The sequence below is a fragment of the Thamnophis sirtalis genome, unplaced genomic scaffold (assembly GCF_051295495.1).
Source record: "Thamnophis sirtalis isolate CommonGarterSnake01/CBP01778 unplaced genomic scaffold, rThaSir2_p1.2 scaffold_11, whole genome shotgun sequence".
Classification (NCBI taxonomy): Eukaryota; Metazoa; Chordata; class Lepidosauria; order Squamata; family Natricidae; genus Thamnophis; species Thamnophis sirtalis.
The window spans coordinates 16,743,168-16,758,115 of record NW_028261391.1 but is presented as its reverse complement, the minus strand read 5'-3'; the positions used below and the strand labels follow the sequence as shown (position 1 = coordinate 16,758,115).

Genomic DNA, 14,948 nt, shown 5'->3' with positions numbered 1-14,948 from the left:
AAGACTTGTGGACTTCAACTCCCAGAATTCCTCAGCCAGCTTTGCCAATTCCGGGAGTTGAAATCAACAAGTCTTAAAGTTGCTAAGGTTGGAGATTACTGGTATAGAGGATCAGTTTATTATGAGTATTTAGTCTTCACAAAATTAATGCTACTTCCTATTAGGAACTGGATTGCAGAGAAGAATTTGTGGGACCTTCTCTGTGTCTCTATCAGTTGCTTAAGAATCTCAGAGACACCAGTTGGCCAGTGTGAGAAGCAAAATGCTGCACTGAGATAGTCCTGGTTCTGATCCATAAGGCTATTATTATTTTAACAAGTAAGATGTTTTTCTGTGCTTAGGAAATTAAATGGTAGAAGAGCTTTAATGACATGTCCAATATTGTCCACGCAGGAAACTTTATTCTGTAAGGAAGTAATCAATTGTGATTTCCACTACCATAATCTAAACTAATGTAGGATTAAAAAAAAAGAACAGTACTGTGTAATTCTACTGAATTTCAGCATTTACTGTCACGCTACTGAAATTTTATTGTCATTGTACAGAATCTGTACTGTTCTGATTTATATAACTTATATCAGAGAGTATGGATAACCAAATTTCCTCCAGTGTCTAAAAAACCAAAGACTAAGCTTTTCAAACAAGCCAAGCCAAAATCTAACTGAGATGCAAATCTAGTCCAATCATGTCATCATCATCTTCTTTTAACGACCACATAATCCCTTGTGGGGTGGAGTCTGGGTAATTGTATGGAGCTAGCAGAGTGTTTACTGGCCAGATGCCTTTCCTGTTGCCAATGCAGAGCTTTGTACAGCAAACGTATTCTCATTGTGCCCAGAGAAAAATATCTGCCTCTACCTAGGATCAAACTCACAGGCTCCTATGAGGTGAGAGCCCCATCTCTAGGCCACCGCACCACTCTAGTCCAATCATGTAATGCTATATCATAATTAATCACTTTGGTATCTTCAAGGAACGGTCATAATAGTAAAGATAGGCAACAGTGCCAGGTGCAATTGAAGCTTTGCTTGTCTTCATGGGCAATGTGATGCAAGTACATACCAAGTAGAACTTTGGTTGCACCAATGCACCTGACTTTTATGACCATATTCTTTGGAATAGCCCTGATTTACCAGGAAACAAATTCAGATCAGTGGGGATTAGCCAAGGTGGCACAAGCAAATAAAAAAACAAGTATGGAATCAAAACCCAAATGGAAAAAAAAGTCAAACTGTGCCAATGTGCAAATAACGTTTGGGTATGTGAAAAGACGCACTTGTTCTACCCGACCACTGGATCTCTATTTTCTTTGTGTCCTTGGGAACATACTATAGTTCCCTCCTGAACCTACCAAATTGATTTGTCCATCTTATCTTTAAATAAAGGGAAGTTTTATCTATTCGCCAGATGACTTTGATAGTCACCAAACCGGGCACAAAAGAGTATATTCTACAGAAAAAGTCGGCAGCCCATATTGTGTGGCCATTTTTGTCTCCTGGCCTTCTTTCCACTCTCCCAGAACATAACTTTTCACAGAAAACAAAACAAAAAACTGAATTGATGTAATTAAGATGCCATTGATTACAACATATCTATTACAGTGAAATTCCAGTGCCTCCAACCCTTCTCCTTAATTCAGCAATGTTGCACACAACATCCCTGTCATGCCATCTGAAGTCCACAGAGGAGGAGGAAAAGAAACATGGTCCTTGAATACAAAAAAGATTGTCTGCTCCTGTTCTTGAGGAAAGCATTGGAAATATTAACATTTTCTCTACCAATGAAAGCAATGGAGTTAAGTTGCTGATAGTTTGTCGGATGCATTTTGTGGCAAAAGCTTAAGTCAGTGCAACGACAGGCGGCATTTCATGCATTGGGTTTCCTAGAAAGGCTTCACAAGCTCTTCTAGGTTGTGTAAAGGATCAGTTGCTGTCAACATCAAATGAAATAACATCAGGGCTGTGTGTACAGAAATCAGTTTTGATTCCTTTAGTTCAGTGTTTCTCAACCTTGGCAACTTGAAGATGTCTGGACTTCAACTCCCAGAATTCCCCAGCAGGTAAATGCTGGCTGGGGAATTCTGGGAGTTGAAGTCCGGACATCTTCAAGTTACCAAGGGTGAGAAACACTGCTTTAATTGGTGGATTCAGGATCAATCCTTGACAGAAACCATCCTGAGCAGCAGAGAGTGAGTGAAATAATTACTGGCAGAAGGATCCAAACCTTGATAAAGAATGAAGGGTTTCAAATGAGAGCTAAAAGAAGTTGTGGCCTCGATTCACACAACACTCTTAACTGGGTCAATTAAAGACCTAACAAATGCATTTGCACAATATGTTCAGCTTGCATGAAACTCATGAAGCTTGCCACGTTGTGGAAATGCTTACTGAGTTAGGCCATCGTGGTTCATACTATTAGTCCCCCAAATGGGTGAATCCAGTAACTGGGTTGAACAGTTGTTGTGTGAATGCAGCCCCTGAATTTCAGCCCAAGTGACCAAATAAAATAAAATGACATGGTTGTGTTTCTATCGCATCTACTCTGGCGAGTAGTCTAACTCATCATTGGAGATCAATGCATCCGAGTTCGGTTTGTGTTTGGCTTTGTTCTTTGATTTGCTACTTGTCCGGCTGCTTTCCTTTCCTTCAGCCATCTGTTGATAAGAGAAACCTTTGTCATCAGCAGCATCCCAGTCCTGATATTTTTCATTCCCAGCGGAGTCCAATCCTTCTTCAATGGAGAACGGATCCACATCAACATCGTAACGCTGGTAAGTGCTTTGGTGCAAAGCTTCTTCTCGAGCTGTGATTTCCAGCGTGCTGTTCCAGATGCCGTAGCCAAAATAAATCAGCAGCCCTGAGGAAAAAGAGAAGAGAATTTGGCCCATCAATGACTATGTTTGTGTACCGTGTCCGCCATGTTATATTTTAATCATGGTCAGTTGACAAAGCCAGGAGCAAGAAAAAAAAGGATTGTAGTGATAGCACTTAGACCAGTGGTGGGATTCAAATTTTTTTACTACTGGTTCTGTGGGTGTGTCTTGGTGGTTGGGGTGTGGCTTGGTGGGCGTGGCAGGGGAAGGATACTGTAAAATCTCCATTCCCACCACATTTCAGGGGAAGGTCACTGCAAAATCCCCATTCCCTTCTGATCAGCTGGGACTCAGGAGGCAAAGAATAGATGGGGGTGGAGCCAGTTAGAGGTGATATTTACCGGTTCTCCGAACTACTAAAAATTTCCTCTACCGCTTCTCCAGAACTGGTTAGAACCTGCTGAATACCACCTCTGTTGTAGACTTATATGCTGCTTCATAGTGCTTTTACAGCCCTCTCTAATTGGTTTACAGAATCAGTCTATTGCCCCCAACAATCTGGGTCCTCATTTTACCAACTTCAGAAAGATGGAAGGCTGAGTCAGCCTTGAGCCTGGTGAGATTCAAACTCCCAAATTGCAGGTAGCCAGCAGTCAGCAGAAGTAGCCTGCAGTCCTGCACTCTAACCACTGCACGACCATGACTCTTATGTATTTATTTTCCTACATTAGGACTACACAAAAGCTTTGGAAGGATATCACTTTGACAGTCACTTTTGGAGATTCTCTGAACTGGCCATAATGTTTGCTATAGGTTCTCCTGAACCTGGGTGAACCTGTAGCAGCCCACCCCTGGATAAATCCCCAAGTGGCCGCCACAGAGAGCAAACAACTGACCTTCTGAATGCTAAGAACCACATGACTACAAAGAATACAAATCCTTCTTTTCTCCCCCATTTGGTCTGAAATGAAGAAGCTTCTTGGATGAGAAGTAGAATGTTTTCAAGGAGAGAGAAAAAAAAGACAAGAATGTCTAGTCCCCCTTTGAAAAAGTCATATTGCTTCACTGGGCCTTGTTTCTGAGGTCTCTCAGGGCAATCTCAATGCCTGGAAAAAGATTGTACACTTCAATAAATACAGAAAGGTTGCTTTAGGCAACTTGAACTGTGTGTTGTGTATCTGAGGCAACAAGAAGTGCCTCGCTGCTGCAAATCGTGTTACCTCATAGCCTGGCAGAGAACAAGGTCATCTCCTGAGTATGGAGAGCCTAGAGGAGGGCAATTCACAGAGGTCCACTGTGTTCACTGCCATAAACTTGAATAGTTTACTTTATAATATTTACAACTCAAGTATGGAATATATATACCGCCCAATAGTTATATAATTGCCTCATGTTCTGTTGTTCCTGCTTCTTCCACAATGAATTCTTTCTCCCCACCAAAATATGTACTATTTATTACATTGTTCAGCTACAAAACAAGACACCCAGGCAGAAAAGGAACAATGTTGAAGAAGGACAGTCTATGTTCCCTTTTCTTTAAGCTTTCCCACTTCTATGTGTTTCGTAAGAAAATGATTAAAACAAACTGCCATATTTTTCGGCGCATAAGACGCCCCAAGATTTTGAAGAGGCAAATTAAAAAAAACATTTTTGCACTCTGCAGACCTCCCCAAAATGGGTCCATTATTTTCTCAAAAAAGAGGGCATGAATTGCATTAAGGAGGCTTATAGAGTACTCCTGGGGCACGGGGGGCAAAAACAAGCAAAAAACAGCCTGTTTTTTGCTCATTTCTGCCCTCCCCAGCCCCTAAGTTCACTCTATAAGCCTCCTAAAGGCTATGTACAGTCATTTTGGTGAAGGGGGCGGGGTCTTGGGAGGCAAAAAAATAGTGTAATCAGTGTATAAGAGACACCCAGATTTTCAGCCTCTTCTTTGAGGGAAAAAGATGCGTCTCATACTCTGAAAAATATGGTACATGCATCACCTAATAAACTTTTTTAAAAAATCAGAGAGGCTACCCATTCTCTCTAGGTTATTATTCAAAAACTAGCCGTAGAAAAGCAGAGATTAAAAAGAGCCATTAAAAGAAGTAATCTGCATTTGCAGTGAAAATGTAAGTAATGGATGTGACTAAACAAGAGGCCATTTCATTTAAGGCTCCAATAGTAAATATAGTCTAGAATAGTCCCAGATAATTTATTTTTCAATCCAGTGAAGTTATGTGAAGGCATTTCATAATTCATTCATTAATGTCATTGTTTAACTGTGACTTAACAAGCGGGGTTCAGACAATGTAGACTGCGTCATAAATTGTGTTTTATTGTTTGTTTGTTTGTTTGTTTATTAGTATTTATAGGTATTTATTTATTTACCTATATCGGGAATCACTTTATGCTTCAGGATGGTGAGTCAAATGATTTTGGAAAAGCCAATTAGAGATTTCCTTTCTCTATGCTAATGAAAACAATAGGTTTCAGACAGCTGAATTACAGATAGCTGACATGATGTTTCTTCATAGCTTTATAAACGGCGATTTTCAAAGCCAGGGAGAATTGCCTGAACGTTTTCACTGTTAGCTACTTAGGCTTTTGAGCAGTGGTGGGGTTCATAATTTTTTAGAACCTCTTCGGTAGCTGTGGCCTGCTTTGTGGGAGTGGCTTGCCGGCCATGTAACCGAGTGGGAGTGGCTTGCCAGCCATGTGACTAGGTGGGCATGGCCAACTTCTAAAATGTGGTTTTCACTTAACAACGCTCTTGCCTTGAAACCAAAATGTTGGCTCAGAAACTCTGGCATTTGAAGCACGCAAGTCTTAAAGCTGTCAAGTTATAAGACCCTTGCACCCCTAACCCTTTAGAAAAAAACCCCAGGGGTGTTCAAACTTGACAGCTTTAAGACTTGTGGACTTCAACTCCCAGAATTCCTCCTCTCGCTCTTCATCTTGATGATGTCCAGACGGGCGGGGGGAGGGAGGTGGAACCGGTTCTAAACGGCACTGTAGATTTGTGGAACCTCTTCTATAGAAGAGATTAGAACTGGCAGGAACCCACCCCTGGTTTTGAGACAAGGTGCTTCCAAATAGCGATATCAATAGCACTTAAACCTACTGTATTTTTTGGAGTATAAGACGCACCTTTTTCCCTCAAAAAAGAGGGTGAAAATCTGGGTTCGTCTTATACACTGAATACAGAATTTTTGGCTCCTGAAATCACACCCCCTTTGCAAAAATGGTTGTGCATAGCCTTTAGGAGGTTTCCAAAGTGCTCCAGGGGCTGGGGAGGGCATAAATGAGCAACAAACGGGCCATTTTTTGCTTGTTTTCGCCCCCCCAGCCCCCAGGAGCACTCTTCAAGCCTCCTAAAGGCTATGCATGCTTTTATTTGACAAAAAACAGGCCCGTTTTCATGAAAAATGGGCCGTTTTTTTTGGGGGGGTGTCTGCAGAGTGCAAAAACTTTTTTTTCAATTTGCCTCTTCAAGATCTTGGTGAGTCTTATACTGCGGTTCATCTTATACTCCAAAAAAATGTGGTATATATCACCCCACAGTGCTTTATCACACTGTCTGGGAGGTTTACAATGTCAGTATTTTACCCCCAACAATCTGGAAGGCTGAGTCAACGTTGAGCCAGCCAGGATCGGACTCCTGGCTGAGGGCAGTTAGCCTGCAATACTGCATTCTAACCACTGCACCTGCATGGCTCCTAACACTGAATGTATCCTCAAATCAAGAAAAAACCTTGAAGAAGATAGGAATTAAAGTTTCAGTCCAGCCCTATTTTTGGAAAGGCTGCTTTGATTACTCCCATTTCAAATTCAGGACATACCCACAAAACACCAGACGGCAAACCGTATCCAAGTGATCTTTGAAAGTTTCAGCATGAGATAGATGTTCACGAGCATAGCGAACGCAGGAACAAAAGGCAGGCAGGGGGCCATGTAAGGCAGCTTTTTGGGGTTTTCTGGCTGTTGAAGTATGACAAAAACCAACATAACGATCAGCAGAACCATGAGGACCACCAGAAGAATAGCCCACCAGCTTTGGTCATAAAGATAGTCCACTCCAAAGATAATGAAAGAGCAGAAGACGAACATAAGGACAAACAGCAAGAGTACACAGGTGGTAACAGTCTGGCCTGTAGCTGCTGTAGGCCTGTCCATTTTCCCTGGCAGTCCAAGATGGATTCTCATAGTGTAATATCGTGGTCCTACCAATTTCTTCAACTTGATGAGATAGATGTTTTCAGACTCGTCTGCTTCTATTCCTGAGGTCATGTCAACTGTGCCATAGTTGGGATGGTTGACGTTGTAGGTGGACTTGTCTGATTTTCCAATTAGCATCTCATTGTCACCCAAGGAAGGGAGGTTCTTTGCGCCACAGGTGTTGGTGGGGGGTCCGGCAAAATCTTCCCCTTCGCTAACTGGAGAGCAAACTTCTTTTTCACAGTCAGCTAAAATCCCTTCTTTCTTTTTTGTGTGCTCTTCAGAAAGGAATTTGACGAAGCCATCGATATCGCTCTCTGGCTGGTAGCGCAGAAGTAGGACACACACGGAGACCAATGTGTAGGCAAGCAGAGTACCAATGGACATCATCTCTATCAGGTCCCTCAGGCTCACCAGCAAGGAGAGGAGTGCTGCTAGAAATCCCGAGACAATGCACGCTACTACAGGCGTCTCAGTATAAGAGCTGACATGGGCCAAGAATCTAGGGAGAAAAGAAGGAAAGTTACTTATCATCAACTCCCTGCTTAATATTAATGACTGGCAATGCAAAGAGAGTTGGGTAGGATAGGATTTCATGACCTACTGTCCTTCAGGTATGTAGAGATAGACCAAGGGTGTCAAACTCAAGGCCCATGGGCTAAATCCAGCCCATGGGGTGCTTAGATTTGGTCCATGGGGCTGCCCTGGAAACAGTGAAGGACCGGCCCGCAGTGCCTCTGCCAGCAACAATGGAGCTTGCGTGGTCCTTCCGGGCTCCATTTTCCATGGCAGAGGGCTGCAGGATGTCAAGCTGGCCATGCCCACCCTAGCACACCCACCCCATCCATGCCCACTCCCCCCCTTAAAGTCAAACACAACCCTGATGCAGCCCTCTATGAAATCGAGTTTTGACACTGCTGAGATAGACTATAAAATTCCTAGGCAGACTAGATCAAAGCTATATTGACTTGGAATACTGTAAGATTTATTCTCCATGCATCGGGAGGACAACATGATGAAGAAAGAGACTGTACCATGTTACACATCAGAAGGAAAGCCTGAAAACGTCCTTAAAACTTTCAATGACGAATAGGGCATAAGGTCAATCCGACCTCCAATATCCCCGTGTGCAGCTCACTTTATTTATTTTATTTGCTTATGGGGCAGGGAAAGTATCTGTAAGGAAAAATGATGGGAAAAAAAGAACTCAATTGCTCCAAGATACACACAGACCTATGTTAACATTTAGCAGAAGGAGAGAGTGGGGAAATAGAGAATGATGTCCAACTATTCCTTCTAAACTTTCTCTTTCTTAACGTACAGAATTGAGTTTTGCAGATAGCATCCTTTGCATTGCTAATTTAACTTTCTGCCCTCTGAAAGACCCTAGTGATATTGAAATGAGTCAAAGCCCAGTTTAGTTGGCTTCTCCACATGAAATGGCTGGCCCTCTATCTCTCTCACACACTACTGGCCTAGCAATATTCATAATTTGGATTCAATGCATGTCCCTTCTCGCTAAACCTTTCAACTCTCAAATAAGCATTTCATATTATTTAGATTTTAGATATAGGCCAAATATGCTAAAATTCAATTATATGCTCATTTGAACCACAGTGACTGTGGAATATTTACATGGCAATAGACAATGCCTCATTGTCCATGAATTCATTCATGATTGATGAATTATGGATAAGAATTGTACTAATATGCATTCACGTACTCCTCTTCTCTCCTCGTGAGAGTGTGAGCAGATCGCAATATAAATTAGAATTGCCATTATATTTGAGCCAAAGAACTTAGAGAAGATCCTGACTTATTATCTTGATTGTTTAATTAAGTTTTGTAAGCTACCGGAGTCACTGTTAGTGAGTGGGTGGCCATATACATTTTCTAAATTTATATATAAAAAAACGGCTGTATATGTGTATGTTCCAGCATAACTCTGGAAAGCCTCGAGCAATTTTAACCAAACTTGGTACACTGATGACTTATTCTCTGGAAACAAATACTGTGTGGGTAAGACACCCCTAAAACCCCTTGGGGTGTGTGTTCTGTTAAGATACAGCTTGTTGTGCCTTAAATGACTTCTACTATACTGCTGTAAAATGGCTTCTATGTACAGCACACTGGAGTTGCCATGGTAACAGCTTCACAGTATTCCACAAGGGGGCTCCCTCTGGTAAGGGGGCATATCCAACATTAGAAATTACATTTGGTCCAGACATTTTTTCCCCTATAAATAAATACCCGGGCAAAGCCATTTTTTTTTTTGCTATAGATAAATAAAATTAGAATTTTCTGGTTTGAACTTAATGGGAAATTTGAATTAGCAACAAATCACAACCCTCCCTCCACTGAAGCCATCAGATGATGAGAAGAATATGGGAAGGCCATCACATTCACCCCAGTCTGAAAATATTCCGCACATGTTTCTGCGTAACTGTTTTGCGATGTTATCTCAGCATTGAAGAAAGCAACTACCCAAGGAGAACCTCAACCTTCTTGTTAGGATTAAAACTGTTATAGGCATATTCATATATATTTTTTTGCATTGTGGTTATCAATGTGGTGTAGATATGTTGACTGTTTACCTGAAGAGAAGTCCATCACCAGCCATAGCATAAATTACTCGAGGCATTGGGAAGAGGGAGCCCAGCAAGCTCACGGTGAGCCCAGCAACGGATCCAATAGCAACTATGAACTTGGCCGTGTAAAACCCATGAGCAACAAACATCTCCATCAGGGGTGATTCTGTATCAATGTCATTGTACGGCACCAGCAGTGTTAAGATAATGCTGACCTATTGCAAAAAACAGGAATACGTACATATAGTTAGAGAGAAGGAGATGGATGAAAACAGAATTGAGGTTCCACTAATCCTGAACTTCAGTATATTATTTCAAAACAGTAACATCTGATATATAGGAGTTTTGCTGGTGTTTGACTTTTTTGGTCAAAACGTGTGTTGAGAACAGCAAGAAATTGATATTTACAGAGGGCTTAACAGTCGGATAGTTTTTCTTTTGTTTATATATTTGTCTTTGAGCTATGCTTGATCTTATTTTGTTTTTTTGCGGGTGGGGTTGGCATTGTTGTTAACTTTTTAAAATTGTGAGCCATCCAGAAGTATTAGGAATCAGTTGGCTCTCTAAATAATAATAAATAATAATAAACAAAAAAATAAGGAAATAGTGAAATGCTAAACTAAGCTATACTAAATTAAACAACTCTTTAATACTATTTCCTTTTTAAAAACAGCAACAACCCAGAACTTTTAGTTTTGCAAATCTAAAAAGGAGAAAATTCCATACTATAAAAGAAAGTTTAAACCTGTAACTAATGTTAGCTGCCCTTATAATTTATTGGTGTCTAAATTCTGGCTTCATTGACTGAAAGGAGTCACGTCTTGCCATTGGCTCAGCTACTGAGAAGTTGTGGAATGTTTATGAATATTCTAATAGTTCAGATTTTTTTAAAAAAAATTAGCATGCAAAGCCAAAGGATAAATGGAGTCGTTAGATAGGCTCATTTTACAACAACAGTTAACTGTAAGTTTATGAAAGAAATGCATGGGAGGATTATTTAAATAGGGACAATATGTAATCCAAGCAGTATGTGCCTTCTGTGTGAATAATGTATGTGTTTGTATGTGTGTGTGTAAAATGGAATGTGAATGTAGAATAGGCAAAGACAAATTTAGAAATTTAGCAAACTTATCTTATTCTTTGTTAGCAAGACTGGATTAAGATCTTTTGCTGCCCAGATAGGACAAGCAATTCCTCCCTCTTTATCATCTTTCAGGTTATTTTGTTTTCTCAGATAGAAAATTTTACAAATGTCTTTCTCTCCTTTCTGGCACTCAACCTATAAGTAAATAAGCTAAATTTCCCATTCAATTATCTGTCAAAATTCCTTTGTCTTTTCATAAAAGTCAAAACTAGAGGTTCCACACTGAATTTGAATACTCTTTAAAGTATTATTCCCACATTCATAGAGCAGAATTTCAGCTGGTTTTTGTCCTGTGATAGATTCATTTTAAAAAGTTTTGTAATTATCAGTATTTGCAAAGTGTAAAGACTATATATATATATATATATATATATATATATATATATATATATATATATATATATATATATATATATATATATATATATATATATATATATATATATATATATATATATATATATATTCTGCTAATTTAGGTTAGCTGTGCCTTTGAGACTTCTGAAGGGACTAAATTGGCAATGCAGGAACAACGCAACCCTTAAATCTACTTTCAGGCCATTATCCATATAATCCTCCTCCTCCTCCTCCTCCTCCTCCTCCTCCTTTACTTCCTGTTTTACCACTTTGGGTGTTGAGCGAGATACACCATTTTGGCTCTTCCTCTTCTGGGCTGCTTAAATTCAGATGGCCATGAGAAATATGCTTTGTTCTAGATGTTTTATAGCCCAGATGTTGTCAGGCAAAGTAAGAAGAACTACATATGTAAGGTTCAAACTCAGTACTTTATTATAGTCTGCCTATTATACAGAATCTCCTCAGACTGCCAGCCTTAACCTAGGAACAGGTAGATAAGGTTCTATAGAGTTTAAGGGATGGTGGTGTCAGTTCTGGACCTCCTGTGGATGTGCAAGGGCTCAAACCTAATCCCACATTTGAGTCCCCCGCCCTCGGGCTGGGTGTTTTCCAATATGATAGCCTAATATAGGCTGCCAAACTAGAATAGAATACAATGAACTTTGGTGGTCTTCTAGTTCAGTTCCCTGCTCAAGAGGGTGATCCTCAGAGGTGGGTTCCTACCAGTTCGCACCTATTCAGTAGAACCGGTTCGTCAAATCCACCGAACTGGTTAGAAAAGGTTCCACCAGTGGACCCGGAAAGCAGGCCACACCTACAGAAGAGGTTCCACCACTGAAACCCACCACTGGTCCTTGGATATGATTATTCTACACTATCATGCTCATATTTATAAAACCTGGTGCCTCTGTGAAAGGTAAGGATGACTATTGCGTTTGTGGTGCAATCAGAACATTGTGTGTGTTGAAGTTGTTTTAATGCAAACCAAAGATGCCTTTTAAAAAACAAGTTTACATCATATTCTTATGCATGCCAGTGCTGTGTGTGAGGTAATTTAAGGTGTTCTGACAAGTGTCGTCGGCATCTTCATATCCGGTCACATGGGCGGCAAGCCACTCCCATCCGGTCACATAGGTGGCAGGCCACTCCCACAAAGGAGGCCACACCCACAGAGTAGGTTCGAACAATTTTTGAAACCCACCACTGGTGATCCTTTACCATTTCAGACAAGTGAATGTCCAATCTCTTCTTAAAAACTTCTAGTGATGAAGCACCCACAACGTCTGAAGGCAAACTGTTCCACTGGTTAATTTTCTTCACTGTTAGGAAGTTTCTCCTCAATTCCAGGTTGCTTCTCTCTTTGATTAGTTTCCATCTATTGTTTCTGGTCCTGCCCTCTGATGCTTTGGAAAATAAATTGACCCTCTCTTCTTTGTGGAAGCCTCTCAAATACTGAAATATTGTCATGTTCCCCTTAGTGCTTCTTTTCTCTAGACCAGGGATCGGCAAACTTAAAGAGCCATTTGGACCCGTTTCTCACAGAAAACACCGGGAGCCACAAAAGTCCTAACCGGAAGCCCCCCATTCAATTCTGGAGCTGACAGGAAGTTCAGTTCCCCCACCATAGAGTCTCCTCCTAGCACAGCGTACTTTTTCCTCTACCTGTCATAACTGAGGTTCCACCACAAAACCACACTCGACTAAACCGCGCCTGACTAAACCGCGTCGCTGATGTCATCAATAGGGCGACAACAGCGCGGAGACAGAAGCACGCTGTAAACCCTAAACCTAAAATTAACCCCTAAACCTAAACCTAACCCCCTTAAACCTAATCCTAAACCTAACCCTAAACCTAACCCTTAACCTAACCCTAAACCTAACCCTAAACCTAATCCTAACCCTTAACCTAACCCTAAACCTAACTCTAACCCTTAACCTAACCCTAAACCTAAACCTAACCCTTAACCTAACGCTAAACCTAACCCTAAAGCTAACCCTAAACCTAACCCTTACCTTAAGTTGAATCGGCTTGCTTTCAAAGCACTATTTAAAGCACCCTTCTTTCTCCGCGCTGGCTGTTGTCGCCCTGTTGATGACGTCAGCGACGCGGTTTAATCGGGCGCGGCTTAGTCGAGCGCGGTTTTGACGGGTCACGATAACTGAAAGCCCTATCAATTGTGGAGACAACTGGAAAACCCTCCCTTTGCTATAGAGTCCTCTCCTATCGCACTGTGTTTCTCTCCCCCCCCGCCCAAGAAGCTTCTCTCAAAATTGTGGTGCCAACCGGTGACGGAGCCGCAGCAGACGGAGGAAAGAGCCACATGCTGCTCCAGAGCCACAGTTTGCTGACTCCAAACCAAACCCAAATCCTGCAATCGTTCTTCATATGTTTTCGTCTCCAGGCCTTTAATCACCTTAGTTGCTCTTCTTTGCACTTCCCCCCCCCCCAAAGTCTCAACATCTTTTTTGTAACGTGGTGGCCAAAATTGGATGTAGTATTCCAGGTGTTGCCTCGCTAAGGCTTTATAAATCGGTAGTAATAATTCATGTGATTTTGGCTCTCTGCCTCTGCTCATACAACCAAGGATTGTATTAGCTCTTTTTGGTGACGGCTGCACACTGCTGACTCATATTTAAGTAACTGTCCACTACTTTAAGAAAAGCCAATCATTATGATGTCTTTTCCCTTGGAGATATAAATTATTGTGATGCTAGCTGGGAACCGTAGGGAGTTGCAATCCAGTTTGTCCTGGTTACCTGGTTGGGAAAATTAGCGTCATAGTGCAGTGCTGAACTGACAAATATTTGAAACGGGGGTTTTGTAATGTGGAAACAGCCCTCACATGCATCTTTTTCTCTCCTGCCAAGCAGAAAATGTCATTGAGAAATTTCACACAGAAATTTGTTACTTACTGATACATAGGCCACAAGGCATATGACCAACGATGCTGTGATGGCATATGGGATAGATGTATTGGGACTCTTGGCTTCTTCTCCTGTAGTAGCAATGATGTCAAAACCAATGAAGGCATAAAAACAAGTGGCTGCCCCTTGTAGTACCTGCAAGATATTTACATAATGTTCCACATTAATTAATGCTATACAATGAGGGGTAATGTTTGTTGTATCTTTAGTTAAAAGTTTCTTTTGGGGTCTTTGGTGCTCTCTGATCTTTGTTGTTTTCTTCCAGGCGTCTCATTACTAAACTAGGTAACAACATCAGCGCCATCAGTGCTAAACATTGTGCATTACTATTACTATTAGTCTTCTCATCATTCCTATCACCCTTCTCCTCCCACTTATAAACTGCATGACTGTAACTGTTGCTTGTATCCTTATGATTTATATTGATATTGATTGTTATTTATTTATTTGTTAAATTTCTAGGCCGCCCAATCCCGGAGGATTGTTTCCTGATTCCTTATTTGTTCCCTATGACTATCATTAAGTGTTGTACCTTATGATTCTTGACGAATGTATCTTATCGTTTTATGTACACTGAGAGCATATGCACCAAAGACAAATTCCTTACATGTCCAATCACACTTGGCCAATAAAGAATTCTATTCTATTCTATTCTATTCTATTCTATGCTATTCTAACCAAGTTCAGAGAGCACCTAGGACCCCACAGTTCAACCCTGAGCTAAAAATATTCTCTTCTATCTTTAAAAGTCTCCTTCTCACACTCTCTGTAAATCTATGTAGCCCCCTTGTTTCATTCTTTCATCAATTTCCCTGGGTTGAGTAGAATGGTTTCACTTACTGCTTTTCTCTTATTCCGTTTCCCATTTTTTTAAAAAAAATAATGGAATAGTTGAACTGCATGGAACTAAATGAAACCCTAG

At 40.9% G+C, this 14,948-nt stretch overlaps 1 protein-coding gene across 1 annotated transcript in view; it reads right to left on the bottom strand.

The window, feature by feature from the left end:
• Nucleotides 1–2,145: 2,145 nt before the first annotated feature.
• SLC7A14 (solute carrier family 7 member 14) overlaps nucleotides 2,146–14,948 on the bottom strand; it is a 67,116-nt gene continuing 54,313 nt past the window's right edge. The window contains exons 5-8 of the mRNA XM_087725257.1: nucleotides 14,015–14,161; nucleotides 9,607–9,815; nucleotides 6,637–7,514; nucleotides 2,146–2,856 (exon numbers count right to left, since the gene is read on the bottom strand). Of these exons, the coding sequence (XP_087581383.1) occupies nucleotides 2,537–2,856; nucleotides 6,637–7,514; nucleotides 9,607–9,815; nucleotides 14,015–14,161 (1,554 nt within the window). The 3' untranslated portion in view covers nucleotides 2,146–2,536. The remainder of the gene's footprint in view (nucleotides 2,857–6,636; nucleotides 7,515–9,606; nucleotides 9,816–14,014; nucleotides 14,162–14,948) is intronic.